Source organism: Ctenopharyngodon idella, chromosome 22 (assembly GCF_019924925.1).
Source record: "Ctenopharyngodon idella isolate HZGC_01 chromosome 22, HZGC01, whole genome shotgun sequence".
Taxonomy (NCBI): Eukaryota; Metazoa; Chordata; class Actinopteri; order Cypriniformes; family Xenocyprididae; genus Ctenopharyngodon; species Ctenopharyngodon idella.
In genome coordinates, this window is record NC_067241.1 from 15,653,645 (window position 1) to 15,679,918 (window position 26,274).

General features: G+C 37.5%; 4 protein-coding genes across 14 annotated transcripts in view; 1 reads left to right on the plus strand and 3 right to left on the minus strand.

The window, feature by feature from the left end:
- Positions 1-3,148: 3,148 nt before the first annotated feature.
- Positions 3,149-15,088, minus strand: top1mt (DNA topoisomerase I mitochondrial). Of its 7 annotated transcripts, XM_051879222.1 has the most exons (22): positions 14,969-15,088; positions 14,663-14,743; positions 13,782-13,860; positions 13,654-13,703; positions 13,543-13,585; positions 12,456-12,481; positions 12,288-12,351; positions 12,096-12,218; positions 11,715-11,986; positions 9,925-10,040; positions 9,673-9,794; positions 8,997-9,119; positions 8,556-8,743; positions 8,172-8,316; positions 7,951-8,094; positions 7,512-7,694; positions 6,281-6,349; positions 5,285-5,399; positions 5,045-5,172; positions 4,149-4,243; positions 3,548-3,697; positions 3,149-3,366 (listed from the first exon to the last, which is right to left on the minus strand). In XM_051879222.1, exons 2-22 carry the CDS (start codon positions 14,713-14,715, stop codon positions 3,264-3,266), a joined length of 2,391 nt encoding a protein of 796 aa, XP_051735182.1. In that variant the 5' UTR covers positions 14,716-14,743; positions 14,969-15,088; the 3' UTR covers positions 3,149-3,263. The 7 variants fall into 7 exon arrangements, with proteins under 7 accessions (XP_051735182.1, XP_051735186.1, XP_051735185.1 ...); XM_051879226.1 differs by lacking the exon at positions 14,969-15,088 and having other exon boundaries at positions 9,709-9,794; positions 14,663-14,932; XM_051879225.1 differs by lacking the exon at positions 14,969-15,088 and having other exon boundaries at positions 13,543-13,582; positions 14,663-14,931.
- The window catches only part of nfxl1 (nuclear transcription factor, X-box binding-like 1), a 179,489-nt gene continuing 164,628 nt past the window's right edge, over positions 11,414-26,274 (plus strand). The window contains exon 1 of the mRNA XM_051879216.1: positions 11,414-11,424. The gene's annotated coding sequence lies outside the window, so the exon portion shown is untranslated. The remainder of the gene's footprint in view (positions 11,425-26,274) is intronic.
- Positions 16,343-20,014, minus strand: zbtb14 (zinc finger and BTB domain containing 14). Of its 2 annotated transcripts, none has more exons than XM_051879262.1 (2): positions 19,809-20,014; positions 16,343-18,015 (listed from the first exon to the last, which is right to left on the minus strand). In XM_051879262.1, the coding sequence occupies exon 2, from the start codon at positions 17,999-18,001 to the stop codon at positions 16,670-16,672; it is 1,332 nt and encodes a 443-aa protein (XP_051735222.1). In that variant the 5' UTR covers positions 18,002-18,015; positions 19,809-20,014; the 3' UTR covers positions 16,343-16,669. The 2 variants fall into 2 exon arrangements, with proteins under 2 accessions (XP_051735222.1, XP_051735221.1); XM_051879261.1 differs by lacking the exon at positions 19,809-20,014 and adding an exon at positions 19,294-19,732.
- Positions 21,551-26,274, minus strand: part of epb41l3a (erythrocyte membrane protein band 4.1-like 3a) — a 46,402-nt gene continuing 41,678 nt past the window's right edge. For all 4 annotated transcript variants that reach the window (XM_051879199.1, XM_051879200.1, XM_051879198.1 and 1 more), the window contains 2 exons: positions 24,129-24,244; positions 21,551-22,413 (listed from right to left, as the gene is read on the minus strand). In XM_051879199.1, coding sequence (XP_051735159.1) covers positions 24,134-24,244 — 111 coding nt within the window. In that variant the 3' untranslated portion in view covers positions 21,551-22,413; positions 24,129-24,133. The remainder of the gene's footprint in view (positions 22,414-24,128; positions 24,245-26,274) is intronic.

Below are 26,274 nucleotides of genomic sequence, written 5' to 3' on the forward strand. Positions count from 1 at the left end.
TTCCCGTGTCCAGAACGCCGCAGAAACCACATGAAGGAGGAGTTTGAGAGCCGCTGCATTCATCAGCTCCTCGTCGACTCCGTGTGGAGCAGAAAAACAAAGTGCCAATCACTGGCTGACTCTGTGGATGGATTGTGGACTTTGTTCGGCGTTTCCCGCCATTCTTTGGGAGCGCTTTGATGTGGCGGAGCGACTGAAGGTCCAGATGGGACTCACTGCTGCAGTGCTGCATAAAAACACGGCCAGATTACCAACAAAAGAGTCACGACCGAGCACAGCACAGGGGAAAAGCCTTTAATTAAAAAAATACTTGTATTAATGTGGGCTGTGTAATGAAAAACGATTAATGTTGATGTTATTGAAGCCCTGTCTGGTCAGAGGGCACATAATCAACATGTTGTTTTTCCATCACAATCCCTGAATGACAATTACTGAACAAACATGATGTCAGACACCCAGAGTCAGAGAAATAAATGGAGGTCAAACAACTGGGTCGAATATATATTTAGTTGTCTGACATGGTCAATATTTTGGATTTAATTCACCTTGAAATATTGCAGTAATTATTTACCCATGCTGATTGTTTTAAATTCATGTTCCTTGTAATCTTGAATCAGCATCTCTTCTCTTCTCTGATGATGAGGGCGGGGCAACCTGTCACTCACATGAGATCTACCAATAGCAAACCACAACCAACCCAATCAATTCCCCACAGACAAAATCAAGCCCCGCCCTACATTTGTTCTTGTTTGCAAAGCGTTTCATTCGGATATACGGCTCTATAGGGAAGAAAAGACAAGCACAACTTCCATTTCATGCTGACTTTTAAAGTACAGCTCAAAACAAGTGAGAATTGGACAATTTCTGTAAGATTTTGTCATTGACTGGTAAACTTGGGCTAGTTTGGCAACAAAACATTCGGTGCCAGTTAGTCACAACACTTAATGCAATCTTTCACAATTAACCATGTCTGCAAATCACTCACTTATTCATAAATAAATGAGAAAAACAACAACAACAACAACAACAACACGATTAGATTAGATTAAAATATTGTGGAAAAGTCAAAAAGTAAAAAAAAAATAATAATAATAATAATAATTATATATATATATATATATATATATATATATATATATATGAAAAATAAATAAGTAAATAAATTGGATTAAAATAAATGTGGAAAAGTCTAGAGAAATTGTATTTAAAAAAGAAAAACAAAAAACAAATAAGATCAAAATCCTACAGAAAAACAAATAAAATAATTTAAGAGATTGAAATAAGTAAATAAATTAGATTAAAATAATACAGGAAAAAAAAATGAATAAAAATAAATAAATATTTAACAATACATTATAGCAAGTAAAAAAAATATACTGAAACTCAAAAAAACTAATTTTAGATTTACAATATTAATTTTTCAGTGTATAAAGGGTGTTTATAAAAGATCGATGCCTTTTAAATGTTAGGACAGGGTCCCTCGTACGAGGATGATCATATTTTGGGGTCGATGGATCTGAAAGGTTGAAAAGCCCTGAACTACAGGATCATCTGAGCCAAACTGTGTGAAGACGTGCAGAACTTTGCCTAAGAACAAAAAAGGACAGAACTCAAAATCAAAGAGGAGACAAAATCTTTCGACTCTTAATGAAGCTCAACACCAGCAGTAATGAGTTTGAGCAGTTGAGATGTTTACAGCTGCTTCACACTGATCATTTCTCCTGATTAACTGTGTTTGTTGCCGCTCTACAGTGATAAAGATGATACTATCAGGTCACGACACTCCTGAAACACACCGCAACCAGAGACGCCCTGCTGCTGCTGCGGATCCCTTATTATTCCCAACCGTTCCCTCTCAGAACAAAGCCTAATCCGGCCCAAATCCCACTGCAGTCTTCCAGCGCTGATCTCCGTCTCTCTGACGACATGGAGTGAAACAGCGAGGAGTCGATCGTGAGATCAACAGGCAGGAAACAGAACGCCTCGCCTGCGCTTCCACGTCCATCACGGCCGAGGTTCCCTCGAGATCTCTTCTCCCGCGTCACGTTGACATTCTGAGCAGCAGCTTCACCCTCATTTAAAATCACCAGGTAGAGACGGCTGATCAAATATTGAAGACCTGCTATAAAAAAAAACTCCTTCAGTATTTTTTGATGTCACTTACGTGTTCATATTAAACCGTTTGAGGCTGATAATGTGTGAAATGCAAACTAGAACAAAAATGGCAGCTGTCACTCAAAATCTGTTCAATGGAGAAGAAAGAACAGACTGAACCAGAGAATCATCTGAGACGAGTTCTGAGGAGCTGGAAAAGAGCCCCCCAAAATACATAAAATGTTATAAAATAAATAGATTAAAAAAAAACAATACATAGAAATAAATATATACACACACACACACACAATTAAGAATTACTATAATACAAAAATAATATTTATTTACTACCTTATTTTATTAATAATAAATTATGAAATACATAAAATTACAAAATAACTAAAATAAAATACATAAGAAAAATAAAATAATAAAATACAAATACAATAAAATATTAAAAAATAACTAATTAAAATAAATAGATAAATAAAATAGATAAAATAAATAATAAAATGCATAAAAATACAAAGTACTAAATAAAAAAAATTATAAAATAGATAAACTAATAATAACTAATAAAATAAAAATTCATAAAACAAAAATAATTCATAAAATAAAAAAAAGATAACTCCAATAAAATAAATCAAAATACACAAAATTAAAATAAAATATATACAATAGATAAAATAACTATAATAAAACAATACAACTTAATACATAAAATAAAATAAAAAAATCTAACAAAAATACTAATACATAAAAAATAAATAAAATAACTATAAAACAGAAAAAACATTTAAAAAAAAAAAAAGTAATAGATAATAAATAAGATAAAATACATAAATAAAGTACTAAATAAAAAGTAAATAAATGATAAAATAGATAAAAATATAAATAAATAAAATAAATAAAATACAATAGATGAAAAAACTAATAAATAACTATAACAAAAAGAAATACAAATAAAAGAAATAAAATAAAACAAAGAATAAGAATAAATAGATGGCAGCTGTCGCTCAAAATCCCTTCGACACACAAGAACAAACGAGTGAAGTGATCGTACCTGATGTTTTATTAGAGACATTATTATATTACACAACAGATAAATTCAAAACAAAACACTACAAATAATCATACAAAAATCATGAACACAAAAAGCAGAGAGATCTTCAGAACTGGAAGTTCTCGTCGGCCATGTGAATGGCCCAGGTGAATTTGTCCCTCTGGGTTTTGTTGTAGATCTTTTCAATGGGGACGTTGTGTTTCTTACACCTGCCAAAGCAACATCATGTGATTAGAGCGTCACCCTGATCCAATACAAGCCACTCAATCTATCAATCGTGTGTGTGTGTGTGTGTGTGTGTGTGTGTGTGTGTGTGTGTGTGTGTGTGTGTGTGTGTGTGTGTGTGTGTGTGTGTGTGTGTGTGTGTGTGTGTGTGTGTTCGGTCGTCACCAGGCCACAGTGATGCGCGGGTCCAGGTAGTTGAGTTTGGACGTGCCCAGAGCGATGACCTTATTCTCCTCACGATCCGTTTCCTGCAGCTGCAGCTTCTTTAACTGTTCACACAGTCTCTGGACCAGCTTCTCCTTCTTCTCCACCAGCCTTACACACACACACACACACACACACACACAGATGAGGTCATCACTGAGATTATAGTTATTAATATTTTTGATGAGTTTGTGTCGATATCATTATTCCTGTTCTAAATCCTGATAAACCTGCTGTGAAGTGAGGAGAACTAAAATTTTCATTTTATTTACCATTATTTCTGAATGTAACAATAAAATGTGATTTTTTCCTCCTCTAAACAACACAATTTCGACAGGGAAAATACAGTGAAGAGATGATTTAATGTAAACGTCTTCAAGCACAAACAGACTGAAGATAATTTCAGCGTTTCAAACGCGTTTGTTTGTTTGTGTGTGTGTGTGTGTCTCTTTTGGCTGTTGATCCGTCTCAATATTTCATGCTTTCACAGCCCAAACGCTGCTGCTGGCACACGATTAACTCCACTGACCTTGAGTCCCGCTGATTTAAAAAGACTTCTTACTTCTTGGATTTGTCAGACGCATCGTCTTTATGTGCTTTCTTCGCTTCTTTCAGCTCTTTTTTGGCGTCTTCAATTTGTTCCTTTTTCTTTTGGATCTGCAACAACAAGCAGAAGCGAATGTGAGCGTGACCTCTGACCGACGCGAGCAAACGCTGACCACACGAGTGTGTTTACTCCTCTAGAAGTGCATTAAGTGTTCAGCGAGGCGCCGTATGCTGACGCTGCTTTCATCGCTCGAGTCTCTGCTGAGGTCGAACGCTCTAAATGACCGGACGATCGCTCTGCGCTTTACATCGTGTGTGTGATTACTTCTGACGGCCTCGTCCTTTAAAGCTCCAATCCTGACCTTGACCTCAGCGCTGAACGGCTGACTAAAACCATTTCACTTCCCTGCAGTTACAAACCCACCTGGAATCCAATAACGTCTGACCCTCAAAGTCACACGGCGCTGCCGGCGAGAGCGATTCACAATGACTGATGTGTCGAAGCTTTAAACACCACGACACACTCTTCGAGAATTAGATTCAGTTCAGTGTGAAAGAGGCCGTTGTTTTTGTGCTCTACTAGATTGAATGTTGATTATTTTCCTCATATTCTCCATTGTTCAGCTCCTCTCTTCCCAGTCTGTCAGTAACGCTCTGTTTAGTTCCTGTCTCTATGAAGCCCCTCCTTCTGAAAAGCACAATGTGCTCTGATTGGTGTTTGGGAAATGTCCCGCCCCTTACCATAACCGCCAGTTTCAACACACTACTAACTAACTCAACCAGGCCCCGCCCTTTTATTCTGCATATTAATTATTTAAATGAGGAATATTGTGACTCAAGATGGAGGCGTTTCAGGAGTTCAGAAACACTGACACTGCAGTGATTATTCAGATCTGATGTGGATTACAGCACCTTCTCCTGCAGCAGCTGCATTGATTTCTCAAAGGTTTTGGGTGCTGCCCTCTGGTGGTTACAGAGGATCGCCACAGCTCTGTTCGCTCGGTTATACGACAGGATCTTCTCCTCCACCGTCATGTCATCTGAAAGACCAGCAGCAGGATGAACATGAATTCTCTCATTATGACTCTGTAATGCTGTGTGATTGTAAAAGATGTAAATGATTCTTAGTGTTTAGTGACAGTCTGGACTGACCTGTGGTCAGTTTATTGAGCTGATCCTGCAGTGTGGTCGAGGCGTTGAAGGTTCGAAACACTTTGGCCGTCAGTCCAGGCATGGACTCGGTCAGGGTTTTGTTGAGGTTGATCGTCTGAAAACAACAGAACAAAATTAGAAATGCTGTAATTTATTTTTAAATTATTATTTTTTAAATTAACCCCTTCATTGCTGTGCTTTTTTTCCTGCATCATGGCTGATTTGTAGAGTGTACCCCCCAAAAAATATGTATTTTTCTTTTTTTAAATTTCTTATGAATTTCTATGGCGGTCATTTTTGAAATGTAATTTCTTTCTAAATTATTTTTTAATTAACCCCTTCATTGCTGTGCTTTTTTCTGCATCATGGCTGATTTGTAGCCCCCAAAATTGTTATTTTTTAAATTTCCCTTTCATTTCTATGGTGGTCATTTTTGAAATGTTGTCATTTTATGTTTAATTATTATTTTTCAATTAACCCCTTCATTGCTGTGTGATTTTTTTCTGCATCATGGCTGATTTGTAGAGTATACCCTCAAATAATTATGTATTTTTTAAAAAATTCCTATTAATTTCTATGGCATCATTTTTGCAATTTTGTAATTTTATATTTAATTATTTTTCAATTAACCCCTTCATTGCTGTGAGCTTTTTTTCTGCATCATGGCTGATTTGTAGTATTATGATTGTGTATTTGTTTCATGTTTTATAACATATCACATGTTATAAACTCACCAGCACTGACTGCTGGGATACTAGTGATGATTTAGTGCTGGTAACGTGATTATCACATGATGCAGTAGTAAACATCACATGACTTGATAGTCAGGGATATTATAGTTAACAAAAACCATTAAAAAAAAAAACATTTTTACTTGAAATTAATTAATTTAAGGTTTATTTCAACTTTCTAATTTTCACTTAATCTGATTCAAAATATTAGTAACAGTATTTCAACGACACTAAAATAAGCAGCTCCTCCTACAAACACACTTACTGTAATTCGGTCAAATAAATCATCTTCTGGATCCTTGTGCTTTATGAACAGCTTCAGGCTCTTGAAAACCTGTGAGATCAGAATAAAATCAGGACAAACACAAATAAATAGAGCTGCTACAATCATATCTCAATATCATCATGAGAGAGTTAACGAGACTCAGCACTAGACAGAAGTTCATTAACCCTCTGGTGCTCGTCATTTAGGGGTCAAAAGTGGAGGAACACCTCTAATCTAACGTTCTTTTCCCAGTAGAATCAATATAATATATTTTTTATTCAATACTATTATTTATTTAATATTTTGAGAGATTTTATGGAACCAAGTAATATTTATGCAATAATTATGATTTATTTGTTTCAATTATTTTTATAATATAATTAATCCATAAAACTTTATCCTTTTTAAATACATTTCAATTAACCCCTTAATTGGTTTGCTTTTTTTCTGCACCATACCTCCCAAAAACTGTATTTTTAAAAATTTCCCATTACTATGGCAGTCATTTTTGAATTTTTTTGAATTTATTTAATTATTTTTCAATTAACCCCTTCATTGGTGCACGCTTTTTCTGCATCATGGCAGATTTGTAGATTGTACCCCCCAAAAATTGTGTATTTTTTAAAATTTCCCATTCATTTCTATGGTGGTCCTTTTTGAAATGTTGTAATTTTACATTTAATTATTATTATTTAATTAACCCCTTCATTGCTGTGTGTTTTTTTTTCTGCATCATGGCTGATTTGCAGAGTGTACCCTCAAAAAAATTATTATTATTTTTTTTTTTTAAATGTCCCATTAATTTCTATGGTGGTCATTTTTGAAATATTAAAAAAAAAAAAAAAAAAAAAAAAAAAATTTAATTATCATTTTTTAATTAACCCCTTCGTTGCTGTGTGCTTTTGTCTGCATCATGGCTGATTTGTAGATTGTAGTATTTCCTATTCGTTACTTTCATTAAATAATTGTAAAAATTGTAGACAATGAAAGGGTTAATTTAAAAAAAAAAAAAAAAAAAAAAAAAACATGAATTGCATTGTAAAAAATGTGGAAACAAATGGATCATAATTATTGCATAAATATTACTTTGCACCACAAAATTCCCTCAAAATACAACATATAATCAAAATGTAAAATGTTTCTGTCTGAAGTGACTGAAGAGCACCCGAGGGTTAAAGAGCGGCAGAGAGCATGTGTGATATAACAGAGGTCCATCAGCGTTTGCAGTGACCTGTTTCTCCACCGGCACTTTGTTGTAGTAGCGGATGGAGTCTTTTCCCAGGAAGTCAAACTCCACCACGTACTCCAGTCCGTCCAGACGCCGGTGAAGCGTGATGTGCTCCACACGCAGAGAACAGCAGCCCACCGTATCCGCAGACTCGTCGTCCTTCTCATTCCCCGCTCGCAGGGCCAGCTGCACACACACACACACACACACACACACACACAAATTAATATATATCAACATATGAATACACACAATCACTGGCCTCATGAGTTTATCAGCTGTGATCATCTATGAACAGAATGTCTATTAAAGCTAATAAAATTTTTCTTTCATGCTGACTTTAAATCCACCTAATGGGTGGAGCTTAACCTGTTCAGGTTTAGGTAAAGTTAGGGTGTGGCTGGGCCTTTAAGCTCCACCCATTATGTCTTGCTCCGCCCACCTTATCAATGAAGTAGATGGCAACTCCTCTCTGTCTGCTCTTCATCTCTCTGGACGTCCAGTCGCGTCTGTACTGCTTCCTGATGGCGTCCACACACACCTTCAGCTGACGCGCCGTCTCGTACTTCTGCCAGTCCTTCTCGCCCTGAACACAGACCGTCGTCATCATCATCATCATCATCATCATCATCATCTCTGATGTGAGCGTGAGCTCAGACGCACCTTGAGTTTGGAGCTGGGGTTCAGCATGATGTATTTGGGTCGTCCATGAATGTTCTCCAGCCACGACGCCAGCCATGTGACCGTGTTATCGTGCTGGACGCGCTTCCACTTGTGGCCTGCAGGGGCTTCTGGGATCCTAGAGTCTCTGTGGAGAGAAAATGATACGATACTCACGCACGCTCTGTCCATCATCATGTTGAGTTCTGATGAATCATACAAACATAACTCAGACTTCAGACAGTTAAACTCAGTGTTTCTCTGTGTCTGTTTGAAGTTTTCTGTGCTTTATGATCAAATTTATCATCAAAATAAAAGAATTTATAATACATCACACACAGTTCTTGTTTAATAAATGATATTGTTATAATAACGGTGTTCTCTCACTGGCTGCAGTTGATGGTGACGTCCTCCGGCTGGATGCGCTTCTTCAGTTTGCCCATCTTCGGATGTTCTCCTCGCCCGCGGAACAGACCCGGCGGCTCCAGCTTGAAGTTCCCGATTTTCTCACGGTGTCCGTCCAGCAGACAGTAGCCGTACTCCTCAATCAGCCGGTTGGCTTCCTCTTTCAGGACCTGATTGAAACACGAAACATTTACAGAAGCCTCTGATCAGGATGTTGACATTTACACATGCTTACATTTTAAGAGCGAGAACATTATGCAAATAAATTGTCAAATAAAGACAATTATAATAAATGAATGTTTTTATGTATCAGCATTTATTTATTGATGCTTATTAGTTTCAAATACACTTTCTAAATGTTATTTACTAAATGCATTTGGGATTATTGGGAGTAAACGGAGAGAAATCGGACGCGTCACGCACCTGCTTCTCCTCTTTCGTCATGTTCTTACGCTCCTCCGTCTTCTCCAGGAAATACTTCTGCATATGGCTGAAGTCACACTTGGAGAGCGTCTCTATCAGCTCCTTCTCTTCTTCAGTCATTTCCTGAAGACAATTCAATTCAAGAACGCCATCGGAGTTTACCAGAGGTGTAAAAAGTACTCAAATTCTACTGAAAACTATGGATACTCAAAGTCTAAATGTGTAGCCAAAAACACACTTGAGTTAAAGTAAAAAACAAACAACTTTAAATTGTACTTTAGAAGTAGAACTTAGCAAAAATAAAAATGAAAGGAGATTCTAGTTTGTTAGATTAGTTCTTAAAGTGCCCTTATTACGTGTGAATCAAGCGCTGAGATTCAGATATGATAATGAGCATTTGGTTTCTGACCAATCACAACAGACTGGGCCATCTGACCAATCAGAGCAGAGCAGCTCTCATAGAGGCGGGGTTTAGAGAGACCGAATCTTTGAACGAAGCATTTCAGACACTGAGAGAAAAGAGCTGATGCTGCAGTGGATATTATGAGAAAATTAAAGTGTTTTTGACCTTTGATGAATGTGAACCTGTTGTAGGAGACGAGAAACAACATTAGAAATCTTTAAAACAGCATAATTGGGGCACTTTAAGTGTTCCTGGACACATGCGGGTCCTGACCTCCCTCCAGTCACTGAAGAAGTTGTTCTGAAACACCTCTTTACTGGTGTATTCGTGGTCCAGCATCTTGGCGTAGAAAGTGGCGATTTCTTCCGTCGCTGGACTCAATTTCACCGGCTGACCTGAAAACAGTTTATGAAGTCGATTCATAATTGATTAACACTGTTATTTTCCTGTTCATTACTGTGAAGCTGATATAAATGTGACTTGACTGATGTGCTGTTAGGACATCAGATCACATGACGTGTTTACCATCGTAATAAAAGGGCACGTTATCAGGCAGCGGCTCATATTCCGGAGGGAAATACGGTCCTTTGTGCTCGAGATGGCTCCATTTCTGACTGTCCGAGGATTTGCCTTCTTCCCACCTGAACATTCAATCTCAGGTTATTCATCAAACGCACAAGAACACAGAGGCAGTGAAGCACACATGAGGAATCACGTGACAATAATGAGCAGAAACATGAGAGAAAACACTAGAGAGAAAAATATGAAACATTATTATAGTGAGTAACAATTATACAGTCTGCAAATTCAACCTCAAACATTAAGAATAAATTTTATGCAAGTTTAATAAATGTGTAAAAATGTAATTTATTATGATAAATTTAATAATGATTATTTATTGATACATTAATTATGGGAAAACGGATTTGTGTGGTTTTTAAAATGAATTTTAATATTAAAATATAAAAATTAACATTAATTATATTTAAATAAAATAAAAATATTAAATAGAATTTTAAAATATAAAAATAAAATTAAGTTAATAGTCTCACACCGATTTGAGCTCAAAGCAATGAAATACACAATTATACATAATCATGCTTTTGATTGATTAAATAAGATTGATAATTTATTCAAATGAATTCTGAATTTATTTTAAGATATTTAAAAATATAAAATTAAATATTACATTATTAAAATACTATATTATATTTTAAATTAATATTTAATAAACAGTCTAATAATAATAATAACAGTCGATTAATATGAGCTCATAAAGCAATGCAATACATTATTCTACATAATCATGTTTAAAGTGAACAAATAATTAAGATTTTAAGATTAAGAATTTATTAATTTTAATTTAATAATTATGGGAAAATGTATGTGTGACTGATGTCCACAATGTTTTAAAATATATATATGAAATAATATTAATATTATATTATTTAATATTATTATATTAAATTAAAATAATCTAAAAATAATATTTTAATATTTAATACAGTTTTGCACAGATTAATATGAGCTCATAAAGCAAAACAATACAGAATTCTACATAATCATGTTTAAATTATTGATTAAAATACATTAATGACAATTTTTTTTAAATGAATTGAATTTTAAATTATTTAAAAATATAATAAATATTATTAACTATTATATTATTAATATAATACAAAACTTTAATATTTTAAGTTAATATCTAAAGCACCATTCTACATAATTTTCTATTTAAAGTTTAGCATGTCAACAACCTTCAATCTCGTTATAGTTTGTGTCACAAACGCGCATGTGCAGATGTGATCTCACTGACCTGGAGCCCGACAGTGTTCTCGCGGCTCGAGCATAATGTCTGACAGAAGAAACGAGCGAAGCGACTTTATTACGTTCCGCTGAAATATAAACGACTCGTGAAATAACGAACAAACATCTTTTCATTCCCCGCAGAAGCAGCGCACAGCAGACATGTGCTCATTTGCACATGCGCACTTACGACAACACCGCGGGCCGCGACTCGCGTCTGTGTGTCACATGTATGTGTGTCCGACCGGCGGCATCGGAGCGATAACAGTTCCACACGTCAATTTATTGCGTTTCAAACGGGCTTTATTCATTAAAATAAGATGTTAAATAAAAGTAACATGTATTAAGCCTATTTAAAATGACGTATTTCGTGACATAATTAATTCTGACTAATTTATTTCCTGATATTCAAAATTAAGTTCATTGAAGTACATACTTCAATTTTAGAAACTGATCTGCTCAAATGAATCCTTAAAGACTACCTGAAGGAAAGCAGTGTGAGCACGTACCACTTCCACTTATCAGACTCATCTTTCTTGTCCTCTTTCTTCACCTTTTCTTTTTTCTTCTGCTCCTCTTCGCCTTCGTCATCCCCGTCCTTCTTGATCTTTTTATTCTTCTCTGGTTTGTCATGTTCAGAACTTTGCTTTTTTCTTTTCTTCCCAGACTGTTGATTTTTATCTTGCGCGTCACTCTTTTCATCTTTGACTCTCTTCTTCTTTATCTTGGCAGGTGAAGTGACCGGCGGGCCGTCCGTCTCCTGCTTCACGTCCGTCTCCTGCTTTACGAACACAAAAGATGAACACGTGCCTTTCATCCGTCTGAAACAAGTCACATGTAATTAACCGTGATGATGAAGAACATGACGCCTGCGCTCTGATACGACACACCTGATTTGAGTCTTTATTGCTCTCGTTTTTGAGGTTTTCGTCCACATTACAGAGGTTCAGATCTGCAGTCTGCTCTTTCTTCTCTGCATGATTGAGACGCTCCTTGCTGCTCTTTGATCGAGTCTGAGAATCAATCGGAAGCAATTAAATAAACCTGCACAACATTCCCTGAAACACCGTCAATCAAAATACCTTCTGTTTGTTGTTGTTGTTTTCTGGTGGGCTTGATTTCTCCTGTCCATCATCATGTTGAGTTCTGATGAATCATATAAACAAAACTCACTCACTTCAGACAGTTAAACTCATTGTTTTGACTGTGCATTACTCAATCATATAAAGTGAAACTGAGAGATCTCTTGCCTTTCATCAGGATCTGCTGTGGCATCCTGCAAAATAAAACATTCTCATAAACAATTCACAGCAATGAAATAGAAGAGCCATTTTCTAGTTCCCTAAAGAACCTCTGAGTGAACAGTTCTGCTATTTTTTTACTTTTATGCAATGGATGTTAAAGGATTAATGTCCTGATAATTTACTCACCCCATGTCATCCAAGATGTTCATGTCTTTCTTTCTTCAGTGGAAAAGAAATTAAGGAAAACATTCCAGGATTTTTCTCCATATAGTGGACTTCACTGGGGTTCAACAGGTTGAAGGTCCAAATGTCAGTTTCAGTGCAGCTTCAAAGAGCTCTACACGATCCCAGACGAGGAATAAGAGTCTTATCTAGAGAAACCATCGGACATTTTCTAAAAAAAATAAACATTTATATACTTTTTAACCACAAATGCTCGTCTTGCACTGCTCTGTGATGCTCCACGCATTACGTAATCATGTTGGAAAGGTCACGCGTGACGTAGGTGGAAGTACTGCGGTAGAGCGAAAAACTCCATCTCATTTTCTCCTCCAACTTCAAAATCGTCCGACATCGTTATTTTACCTTTTTATGTAAAGGTCGTTTGACTTAGTCTTTGACGTTCGCTTTGTAAACACTGGATCGGTACTTCCACCTACGTCACGCGTGACCTTTCCAACATGATTACGTAATGCGTGGAGCATCACAGAGCAGTGCAAGACGAGCATTTGTGGTTAAAAAGTATATAATTTTTTATTTTTTTTAGTAAATGTCCGATGGTTTCTCTAGATAAGACTCTTATTCCTCGTCTGGGATCATGTAGAGCTCTTTGAAGCTGCACTGAAACTGACATTTGGACCTTCAACCCGTTGAACCCCAGTGAAGTCCACTATATGGAGAAAAATCCTGGAATGTTTTCCTTCATTTCTTTTTGACTCAAGAAAGAAAGAGATGAACATCTTAGATTACATGGGGGTGAGTAAATTATCAAGACATTTTAATTCTGGAGTGAACTAATCCTTTAAAGGTTCTTCATGGAACATTCAGTGCATATAAAGAACCTTTATTTTTCATGTCATTAAATGATGCTCACCACATCCATGTCAGCATCTCCTGCTTCACATTTCACCTCGCTTCTAAAACAGATGAATATATGAGTGACACAGAACTTCATGCATTATTATTATTCGAGCTGAAGACGCACCTGGTGACTCCAGACTCCTGCTGACATTCTCCAGAGTCGGACTGTTTCTTCTAGTAATGATTCACAATCATTTATGTTTCAGACACACATTCATACTTCTTTATGACCTTCTATCATGATGCTTTTACCTTCGAGGAGGGTTTGTGTTTGCCGTTCAACTCCGAGTCCTTTCCTCTGTCTTTAGAGGAATGCTTGGACTTCTTCTCTCTGACACACGCAAGAGATTTTAGTTAAATAAACCTGAAATATCTCTGTTTATCTCATATGATGCTGGATGCTGGAACGTTAATAGAACGTTTGCTTAAAGTTATCAAATGTTCTTAAAAACATTATTTATACATTGTTTTAGTTGGACGTTCATCTAATTTTATTTAAATGTGATAATTGTTATACTGTAAAAAATGCTGGGTTAAAAACTACCCAAGTTGGGTTGAAAATGGACAAACCCAGCGACTGAGTTAAATGTTTGACCCAACCTGCTGGGTAGTTTTATTTAACTCAACTATTGTATAAAAATTACTGTATTTCTTGCTTAAAATGAACCCAAAATATGTTGGAAATGAACATTTATTAATAAGTTTAATGAAAAATAAACATGTATTAAATTGCTTATTAATAAATGTTCACCTTTTTATTATTATTGTTGCCTCTAGTAATTGTGACTGATTTTTAATTTCCAACATATTTTGGGTTCATTTTAATCCAGACATATAGTCATTTTTAAACAATAGTTGAGTTAAATAAAGCTACCCAGCACGTTGGTCAAACATTTAACCCAACAGCTGGGTTTGTCCATTTTCAACCCAACTTGGGTAGTTTTTAACCCAGCATCTTTTAGAGTGTACTTATGAATGTTCTCATAATGTCTGCAAAATGATACAATGTTCTCAACGCGATCGCGTACAAGAAAAAACGTTTTAAAACATTTCTTTTAAAACTGGACGTTCAGATAACTTTCAAAAATAACGTTTTTATAACATTCTTAGAACATGGGATGAAACTTTCTGACCTTCTATCGTGTTTTTTACTGCTCTTCTCATGTCCTTCCTTTTCCAGTTTCATCCTGTAAGTTCGTCCAGTATTTTCTACACTGTAAAGACAGCAAATTAGCGTCTAATTAGCCGCTTGCATCAGTAATGCAAAGCAAACTAACTTGCAAATGAAAGCCGAACACTAACGACCCGTTTTAAATCGGATTCAGTTACACAAGTTCAGTCTAAACACATTTAGATACACCTGATTATTTATGAGTTAAAAGAATTTACATGAACTCTGCGAGAGGCGAATATCAGTGATCTGATAAATCTCTTCGTACCTGAAAGGACTTCACAGCGGCATCAGAATGCATGTCACCTGTCACACCTGAAAGTTTTTAAGTTCCTCTTCTAATCAAGTGCGCAAAATCAGCCGCAGCGCCACCTGCTGGAATAAACCCCACCTGCACATGACGAGCCTTTTCCTCCATGATCTCAAGCATCATTTACAAGAATCTCAATGGCGTTTGCAGTTGTTTGAGATTATTGGAAGGAAAAATAACTTTACATAGTGATTTCTTTTGAAACTTTTACATTCATTTCAGGATTTTATTAAAGGGTTAGTTCACCCAAAAATTTCTGTCATTAATTACTCACCCTCATGTCGTTCCACAACTTCATCTTCAGAACACAAATTAAGATATTTTTGATGAAATCCGAGAGGTTTATGACTCGTCCATAAACAGCAATATAATCAACACTTTCAAGGTCCAGAAAGGTACTAAAGACATCGTTAAAACAGTCATGTGACTGCAGTGGTTCAACCTTAATGTTATGAAGAGACGAGAATACTTTTTGTGCGCAAAAACTAAAATAACCACTTTATTCAACAATCTCTTCTCTTCTGTGTCATTCTCATACGTTGTTTACGTCCAGCGCTTCCAGAACGCCGACTCATTATTGGCCAGCTCCTGCGTGATGCGTCGTGCTGATCACATGATCAGCTTTGGCCAATACTGAGCCGGAGTTCGGACGTAAACACGGAAGCTTTTACTGTGTTACTGCGTCACCTGCATAAGGATAATGAGACAGAAGAGATTGTTGAATAAAGTAGTTATTTTTGTTTTGTTTTTGCACACAAAAAGTATTCTCGTCTCTTCATAACATTAAGGTTGAACCACTGCAGTCACATGACTGTTTTAACGATGTCTTTAGTACCTTTCTGGACCTTGAAAGTGTTGATTATATTGCTGTCTATGGACGAGTCATAAACCTCTCGGATTTCATCAAAAATATCTTAATTTAAGGTCTTATGGGTGTGGAACGACATGAGGGTGAGCAATTAATGACAGAAATTTCATTTTTGGGTGAACTAACACTTTAAGTTGCATGACTTTACCAGTCCCGTAAAACACAATTTTAAAATTCCCTGACATTCCCTCAACTGGAAGAGTAAATCAGAGGAAACCATTGATCTCCAGTGAAGTTTGAACCAATAAACCCAAGCCTGTGTTCTAGAAATAAGATCAAATCTTTCCAAACATCAGGGGCCAGTTGCATAAACACATCCACCATTTTAAGATTGCGTCATAAGAACTAGTCAGTTAACCATAATCATCATACTTTTTTAGGTTTTTCAGACATTTTATGTGAGTTATTGTGCAACCGGCCGCTGATCAACACATGAGTATCTGCTGGAAATAACATGACAAGCGTTGAATGATTCACCAGTCTTTTATTACAGCAAAAATATCTCGACGTGTAAATCGCCGCAAGGAACGGATGGAATGATTGACCGTGAGGTTCATCCATCTCATTAACATCACAAAAGTGTCCGGTTTTTCGCTGTACAACGGCAACAGGCGAAAGGGCAGAACAGTTCATCGTCCGTCAGCTGCCATAAATACTCAAATACATTTGGTATGAACTGTACAACAAGAGAAAACGTTTCGCACCATTTACATATAAAAGAAACAATCGTGTAAATCATGTTCTAAAATTAGAGAAAAAACAGATGTGAACAGTAGTAAGACTCGAGCGTGTTACGAGCACGCGATGGACTCCAGCTGCTGCTCGGCCTCGGCGGCCATGGCCGCGGCCTGAAGCTGTTCGGTTTCGCTCTGCAGGCCGCCGCCGGTCAGCTGTTTGCGTTCGCTGTGCATGTTGTTCTCATGTCTCTTCAGGTCAGACGCTTTGGCGAAGGCCTTGGTGCACGAGTTGCACACGAACGGCTTCTCTCCTCGGTGGCGTCGCTCGTGGTCCTTCAGGTGCGACTTGTGCTTGAAGGCCTTTTCGCACATCTGGCAGCCGAACGGCCGCTCGTTGCTGTGCACGCGCTCGTGTTTCTTCAGGTCGGGCGCGCGGATGAAGGACTTGCCGCAGGCGTCGCAGCGGTAAGGCTTGAAGCCCGTGTGGATCTTCAGGTGCTCTTTTAAATGGGCCTGTGTGGTGAACGCTTTAGTGCAGATCTCGCAAACGAACGGCCTCTCGGCCGAGTGCAGCTTCTCGTGCTTCCGCAGGCGATTCTCGTCCAGGAAGGTCTTGCCGCACACTTGGCAGGCTAACTGATCTCGGTGGCCGTAGAGCAGATACTCGAACTTCATGTCAGCGGTGGCCGTCGTCCATCCCGGCGGCTGCTCGTCCTTCACGTCGCCCATGCTGTCGGCGAACGAGAGCGTCTGGGCGTGGCTCGCCAATTCTTTGGGTTCGGCGTCTATTGCTTCCACCTCTTGGTCGTAGCAGCTAACTTTGTGTACCTCCTCCTGCGCCAGCTCTTTCAAGATGGCCTCCTGCACTCGCAGGGCATTGTTCGGCGACTTGTCCAGGTCGTGATTGCCTTGCGCTTCCTCCACGATGTCGTCCGAAGGCGCGTCGTCTTGGTCGCCGAGCACCTGCACGTCGCTGTCTTGATTCAACGGGGGATCTTCCGTCGGAAGCCCCATTTTCACCATATCATACGGGAACTTTGTGTTCCGGGGGTCGTTGCTTTTCTCGTCGGGCGACATGTCGCGTTTCTGCGAGCAGAGCTTGTCCAAAAAGCGTATGCCGAGTATCTGCCCGGAGGACATCATCAGATTCACGTCCTTCTTCTTCACCGAGATCTTCGCGGTGTACATGTAATTGAGCACCTCCTCGAAGATGTCCGATCGGATGAAGTCGATCTCGATGACGGACGAACTGTCCACCTCGTGCTTTTTAAAGAGTTTTTTGAAGTAGTTGCTGCACGCCGCCAACACACAGCGATGCGCCCTGAACTTCACATCCTCCACCACCACCGCGATGTCGCAGTGCTCGCCTTCTAGTCGCTGCTCGTTCAGTAGCTTCAGAAAGATGGTCTTGTGCTCATCGTCCACATACTTCACAGTTTCGGACATACTGGAGCGGGATCCTACGGAGAGAGAGTGAAAAATGAGCTTGAATATTGAAACAGAGATTGAGTAGTTTACAAACAAATCAAATGAAAACATTGGGACATAACATGGTACATTCTAAAAAATTATGCTGGGTCAAAAACAACCCAAATTGGGTTGAAAATGGACAAACCCAGCAGTTGGGTTAAATGTTTCGCCCAACTCAACTATAGTTTAAAAATTACTATATGGCTGGCTTAAAATAAACCTAAAATAGGTTGGAAATTAAAAATCAGACACACAATTACTAGAGGCAACAATAACAATCAAAAGGTAAACATTTATTAATAAACAATTTAATAAATGTTTATTGTTCAATTATTATTCATTAAACTTATTAATAAACGTTCATTTCCAACATGCTTTGGGTTCATTTTAAGCAAGAAATACAGTCATTTTTAAACAATAGTTGAGTTAAATAAAACTATCCAGCAGGTTGGCAAACATTTAACCCAACTGCTGGGTTAAAACAACCTGGGTTGTTTTTAACCCAGCATTTTTTTTATATTAAAGTCAGCATGAAACGGAAGTAGCGTATATCAGAGTGAAACGACTTCTGAACAAATGTAGGGCGGGACCTGATTGGATGGTTGTGATTTGCTATTGGTCGATCTCATGTGAGTGACAGGTTGTCCCGCCCTCATGCCAGTAAACATGTTATTTTGATTATGAGGCAAATTAAATAAAATAATGAACACAGATAAATCATTTATAACAAACTGCAATATTTCATTTAAAAAAAAAAAATTATATAGTTTAATATATACTGGCGGACCAACTAATTGACATTTCGTCAGCTTTGTCATTTTTGTCAAAATATAGTTATTCACATATTCTTACTGTGTGACTTTTTTTTTTTTTTTTAAGTTGTGTACATATTGGCACTATTTTTTAGAAAACAAAAAGCAAAATGCAGATAAAACCTTGTAATTCCAAGGAGGCGTCTTGATATTGTTACAATAATCATTGTTTGTAATCGATTGGTTAACTACTACTTTAGTTTCAAGGATCTAAAATGTCCACAAAATCATGTATGGTTTTTGCTAATATATATTAGCAATACATGCTATGCTATACATTTATTTTTATAATTATATACATCAGGCATTTGAATGAAGATTCAATATGAAAAATGATTATGAGCATTTAACTTGCGTCACGCCTTATTTTAATAAATAATCACTAACATCACATTTGAAAACAGAACACAGGCATTTTAAACACATTTCACGTGGTTTGTTAAAGATCATTGATACCTTGATGGGCACATGATGCTTGTGGTTTGTTCTGAATGGACACGGGCCACAAACGACAAAACTACTTCATTTAAACATACGAGATGTGTTTTTATCTTATAAAAGAGTCTTTTACTCTCTAAATATCTTGTTCGGTCGATAAACTGAAGTTTAATCGGTATATTTTGCCATTTCTGCGCTAGTCTGGTTTGGTTCTCTTGAAGCTAATCTTAGCATTAGCACATAAATCATCGTCGACCGACATTAATCGAACAAAAACGACTAACTATCCGCCGTCTTTCCCACTGAAAGAGCCCGGAGAACCAGAGAGTACCGATCAGCACCGGAGAGCAGCGGAATGTGCTCGGTAAACGGGCGCTCGATGTGGATCGAGGCGCGCTGAGGCGAATTTAGTGGCGCGAGCTGCGCGGGCCATGACGAACACTCCCGCGCCGGGCGCGCGCAGCCATCCCGCGCAAAACATTATGCAATAATTCAGCAGCTGCTTCAATCCGCTCAAAAAATCTATTTCTTACCTTTATTGTGCTATTTTGATCCACTGGGAAAGTGTGTGTTGAATGTCACGAAAGCCAGTGCAGAATTTAATACTTTGTTGTTGTGTGCGAGGCCGAGGACGAGCACAGGCGGAAGGACGCGCTGCGCCAGCACGGAACTGCGGAGAGCGAGTGACCGAAGCTCGTACGTAGACACGGGCACAGCTACGCAAACAGCGCAGCGGCTGCTCTCTCTCACACAGGGATGCGCAGGCACGCTTACGCAAATGACCCAGCGCAAATCTCTGGAGCGCGAACCGTACTGTGACGCGCGGGAGGAGCGAGTGCACATTCAGATTCATTTACCTCAGAAAGAGAAATTAGTTTAAATCGCTTACACGATCGGGGATCTTTGAGGTTCGGTGAAATTTATGAACAAACGTTCTTTCAGTAACATTAATAGAACAATTATTCGAAGTTATCTAATAATGTTAGCAGAAAACATTTAAAAATCGTCTATGGAACGTTTTTTTCCCCTGACACATTTTATTTGGACGATAGTCTAACGTTTTTTTAAATGTTAATACTTGTTTAAGAACGTTCAGAGAACATTCAAAAGTAACGTTCCCATAATGTTTGAAGAATAAAATGGAATGTTTTTAAAACGTGTAAAACACTGGATGTTTTGAACGTTCAGAGAACATTTTATAGCTTAATGAGAACATTAGCAAAACGTTCTTAGAACGTATTTTTGTTATTTGGTTAGGCTCAGAACTGTTAGCTATTGACCTACTGAACTGAAGATAATAAATTAAACAGAAGAAATTGTGTGATTATTTACTCTTAAGTAAATACCATGATGTTTTGGTACTAAATGATTGCCATGTTCACATATCATGGTATATGGCACTCCTAAAAATATTTTAATGATGTTACCATGTCCAAAAACATGATATTACCATGATACCGTTTCCCCCAAAAGAATTCCAATTTCGGATGACCACCACCAAACGAGTTAATTAATTCATAATGAGAATGAATTTAAAATAACTTCAATTATTGGAGAAAATCCCATCCTGTGCAAATGTTTAAATGATGCTTGTGTACAACACAAGTATTATATATATATATATATATATAATTATATATTAGAGATTCACCGATATATCGGCCAATAATCGGCATCGGTCAATAAAAACAAAAATTCACACTATCGGTTATCGGCCGATTATTTAAAACAGCCGATAGTCAGGGCCAATATATCCTGTCAATCAAAAGATGGCAGGAAAATGCACTGAATTTGTTTTGTGTAAAGAAAATGCTAAGAAACCAGTTTGATGTTCAATATTAATAGTAATTATATGAATTAATTACATTCAGAAAGTTAAAAAATATTAATTTAATCTTCAGAATTTAGTTAATGTGTGTTAATATTAATTTGAGTAATGTGTTTGTTTATAAATTGATACCAGTTACTCTGAAACAAGTTGATAAAATGGAGAGAATAAAGTTTTTATTTGCATTTGTTTCAAAATATAATAATTAAAAAATATAATGATTAATTATAATGAAATTGTCATTAATTTAAAAGAAGGTATAAAAGGCAGAACCCCTAAACTATCGGTATCGTTATCGGCAGATATCACTCTGAATAATCGGCTATCGGTATCGGTGCATCTCTAATATATATGTATATTTGTTTGTTTATTATAGAAAATGCCATATTAATGAATGCAAATTCTCATTCACGTCTCACAGCAAAGGGATGAATGGAAACTGCAAAGTTATCAGAAATGGAATTGACCTTTTATTTGAGCTTGAGTGGGAAACAGTCAGCAGGGCGGCGATGCTGCACATGACACTGAATCAAGGACATAAACACACATTTGGGCTTGTCTAAAGGTTCAGTTCTGTACAGTTTAAGGCTCAGATGTGGCAAGGAGAACTCTGGGATTGATGTTTCAGGGTACCAGTCGAGCTCTCAAACAGTTTAGCTCCTCTAGACTCAACGTTCACAAGTGACAGTTTTCAAGAAGAAACAAAAAAACAGGCGTATAATTCAAGTAAAACAACATAACACGTCTCTAAGATACATGAGAAAATGTGTGGCATATTCATATTCTCATATTGTCATTTGTGTGTCACATTCAACATGAGCAAATCAGAGGGGCGACACGTGTGGATGGCACATCTCTGCAAGGTTAAATATTGTGCAAAGTCCTTTTTTAAAGTGAAAGAGCAGTATAATAAATAAATGTAGATATCTGTTATATTTCACATATTCTTCAGTCCCGTGGTTTGACTAAACGCTCATATAGTATTTCCTAAAATGTCTATATACTTTAGTCTCCTCACAAAAAAAGCAGAATTGTTCCCTTGTCATGCAGTAACAGTGATCCAGTGCGGCAGAGCGTGTGTGTGTGTGTGTGTGTGTGTGTGTGTGTGTGTGTGTGTATGTGTATGTGTGTGTGTGTGTGTGTGTATGTGTGTGTGTATGTGTGTGTGTGTGTGTGTATGTGTTACTCCAGAAGTGTTCAGATGAAGTTTGCTGCGATTCATTAGTTCATGTTGATTTCTCTGAAGCGTCCCTCATTCTCCACAGCGTGAACACTAGATTCTTCCAGAAAGCGTGAAGATGATGTTAATCCTGAAAATATAAAACAAAACATTCAGTAAATAGCAGGAATGAAGGAGCAGAAAGGACCTTCAGAGGAGCGAAGCGTGACGCGGGTCTGTTAGTGCCTGACAGCGATCTGAAGTGATGATGTCAAACACGTCATGCATTTAAATATCATGTTAAAACATAATACAGGCCTCAATAACATGGGATTTTTTCACCTGTTTTCTGGTCCAGCAGGTGAAAATGGTGCGTCTGCCGGCCACTTAGTAACATAACAACACATTCTCCTCAACGACACACATGATTTGAGGATTCATGTCTGGAGCACAAACACACACTCAGCTTTACTAATAATCTCATGGATTCCATCACAATGCAGTACCGTGTTCTACCAGCAGAAAGCAGTGTGTTCAATCAAAACTGAAATATAGTCAGAGCAGCTACAGATGTGAAATATAGCTGAGAGTGGCAATTATCGGGGTTCAAGCGTTTTAAGGCCTTTAAGTACATGCGTAAAAAGGTATGTTTTAATTAGCAAGCCTGTAACCATCTCGATCATAGATGATTTTCGAGGTTGAGCCAAAAACCCGAGGACTAGTTCGCCAAAGTTGGTTTTTGAAATAATCTCCAATATTTAACGAACGATTCGATGGACAGCGGCGGTCCTAGAGGCAAAGTTGCGGTATGTGTGGTATGAATGTCGTGGGCGTGCATGAAAAAATCGCGCGATACACGATCCTTTACGAACGTGAAAAACGCAAAGGCGCCCCCAGGTGGCCGATTGCTTTCGAGTTTCTCACAGGCCCAGCGAGTTTCGTTCCGATCGGCCTCCATAAACCTTGTCTGATAGCTGCTCAAACTTCATTGGCCAATGGCAGATGCGTCAGTGTCCTCATAGACAATTATCGGACCTCGGACGAAGACACTGCATGCCAATTTTCAAGTAAATCGGACTAACGGTGAAGTAGTTATAGCCATTTTCATGTTTTTTATCTGTTATAGTGCCACCAAGTGGCCAGTCGCCGCGTCCTTTTTCACGCGACCACAGAATGAGCTCTTACATAGTTGTGCCAAATTTGGTGAAAATATCTCATTCCCTTCACGAGTTACAGCCATTTTCGTAAAAGTGGCTCCACCCACTTCAAACGTTTTGGCGGCCCTTAGTGACCGTGAATCGAAATTTCAACTTTTTTTTTTTGATAATTATTGATAATGAGATTCCAGGGAATCTTGCTGCACTAGTTTGGCTCTGATCAGGCCAATTTTTTTCAAAAAATCCGAAATACCCACAAATTTCGAACGACGAGAGAATCCTAGTAGGTATCCTAGGAGTTATGAGCCATTTCGTACTTTTGACCGCTGTAGCGCCCCCGTCAGGCTGATCGGGGCGAGCCTTGGTGACACTGTAGACGGTGTGAGTACTACCAGCCCTCAAAGTTTCAAGTCTCTACGACTTACGGTTTGCTCTGCCCGATCACTTTCAGGGGAGAATGCTGATCCTTGGAAATTTTAACAATTACTTGAACCCCTAATAATTAGTACACATTCTAAAAGCACCAGTCAAACAGGCAGAAACAATCAGCCAAAGTCCTCTGAGTTCCGCAGATGAATGATGAGGAAAGTAAACAGCCAAAGCGCCACCAGTGTTAGTACAGCAGCCAATAGCAGCGCTCCAAACCGCAGCAGCCAATCAGCTCGTAGTCAGCCAAGCCAAATCAAGCTCTGATTGGCTCTGGTCTTACCTGCGTCACTCCTCGCCCTCCTCCGGCGTGATCTCCGTCTCTTTATGGACCACGACTTTGGTCACTGACATGTCGGGATGTTGTTCTTTAGCCTCTTTAATAGCCTGAGCCAGAGCCTGACCCACAGTGACACCCACATCAGAACCAGCCGGCCACACAACTACTGCTAACTAGGCTTAACTACTGGATCATTACAATTCATAAAGGATCATTCTACTAGAAATGAAGTAAATGAATGATGAGCTGATAAACTTGTGCTGTATTCTGATAATGAACTAAAATCAAGCAACTTTCTTTTTCTTTTTTTTAAAGAAGGAAAACGCTTATATTACCATATTCAGTAACACTTCACAGGTTCCGTCTGTTAACATGGGTAACTACATCAGAAAAATACTCAAGCATTTATTAATGTAAACGTTTACTGGACCTGAGATAACATGAACTAACAATGAACAGTTGTATTTTTAACTAGATGTAAACAAACTTTGATGTTGGCTTCAGAAAGCCTGATCAGAATGTTTGAAGACATTTTAACAGCTTTACGTTTGAAGGCTTTAAGTTTGAAATAGTTTTAAGTTTTAGTTTAGTAGTTTTAAAAGATAGATCGATAGATGCACTAGCATGTTGATAGGACGTTTTAACGTGTTGTTAAATGTTTCCTTAACACTTTGCTATCACGTTTTAACACATTTCTAGCATGTTTTAGCATGTTTATAGCACATTTTAACGTTTTGCCAGGTAGCTGGCATGTTTTAACACATTGCTAACATGTTTCTAGCATAATTTAACACATTGCTAACATGTTTCAACTATGAATTAGTACATTACTAGCATGTTTTAGCATGTTGCTAACATGCTCCTAGCACGATTTAACACATTGCTAGCTTGTTTCTAACGTGAATTAGCGCATTGCTAACATGTTTTAGCATGTTGGTAACATGTTTCTAAAATGTTTCTAACATGAATTAAAACATTGCTTGCTTGTTTCTAACATGATTTAACACATTGCTAACATGTTTTAGCATGTTGCTAGCATGACTTAATAACATGACTTAATAATCATATTTTTACATGATTTAGCATTTTACTAACATGTTTGTTATTATCGCTAACATGTTTGATATTATCGTAACATGTTGTTAGCATTTTTCTAACATGATTTAGCACATTGCTAACGTTTTAACATGTTTTTAGCCTATTTCTAGCATGATTTAGCATGCCACTAGCATGATTTAACACATTGCTAACATGTTTTAGCATGTTGTTAGCATTTTTCTAGCATGATTTAACACATTGCTAACATGTTTTTGCATGTTGGCATTTTTCTAACATGATTTAACATGTTGCTAACATGAATTAACACATTGCTAACATGTTTTAACATGTTGTTAGCATTTTGCTAGCATATTTCAGCGTGTTGTTAACATGTTTCTAACATAATTTATCACATTGCTAGCTTGTTTCTAGCATGAATTAACACATTGCTAGCATGTTTTAACATGTTTTTAGCATGTTTCTTGCATGATTTAGCATGCCACTAGCATGATTTAACACATTGCTAACATGTTTTAGCATGTTGTTAGCATTTTTCTAGCATGATTTAACACATTGCTAACATGTTTTAGCATGTTGTTAGCATTTTTCTAACATGATTTAACATGTTGCTAACATGATTTAACACATTGCTAACATGTTTTAACATGTTGTTAGCATTTTGCTAGCATATTTCAACGTGTTAACGTGTTTCTAACATAATTTGGCACATCACTAGCTTGTTTCTAGCATGATTTAACACATTGCTAACATGTTTTAGCATGTTGTTAGCATTTTTCTAGCATGATTTAACACATTGCTAACATATTTTAACTTGTTGTTAACATGTTTCTAACATTTTGCTTGCATGTTTTAGCATGTTGTTAGCTTGTTTCTAACATAATGTAGCACATCGCTAGCTTGTTTCTAGCATGAATTAACACATTGCAACCATGTTTTAGCATGTTGTTAGCATTTTTCTAGCATGATTTAGCACACCACTAGCATGTTTCTAGCTTGAATTAACATGTTTCTAGCATGGTTTAGCATGCCACTAGCATGATTTAACACATTGCTAACATGTTTTAGCATGTTGTTAGCATTTTTCTAGCAT

What these genes read in the sequence shown, in the direction of transcription:
- zbtb14 (XM_051879262.1), bottom strand. Translation starts at nt 18,001, where the DNA reads ATGTCCGAAACTGTGAAGTATGTGGACGATGAGCACAAGACCATCTTT.
- top1mt (XM_051879222.1), bottom strand. Translation starts at nt 14,715, where the DNA reads ATGAAACTGGAAAAGGAAGGACATGAGAAGAGCAGTAAAAAACACGAT. An exon ending in GTCACCATCAACTGCAGCCA is followed by an intron (nt 8,317 to 8,555) that starts GTGAGAGAACAC and finishes TTCTCTCCACAG; the next exon opens with AGACTCTAGGATCCCAGAAG. An exon ending in CCGCGCATCACTGTGGCCTG is followed by an intron (nt 3,367 to 3,547) that starts GTGACGACCGAA and finishes TTGCTTTGGCAG; the next exon opens with GTGTAAGAAACACAACGTCC.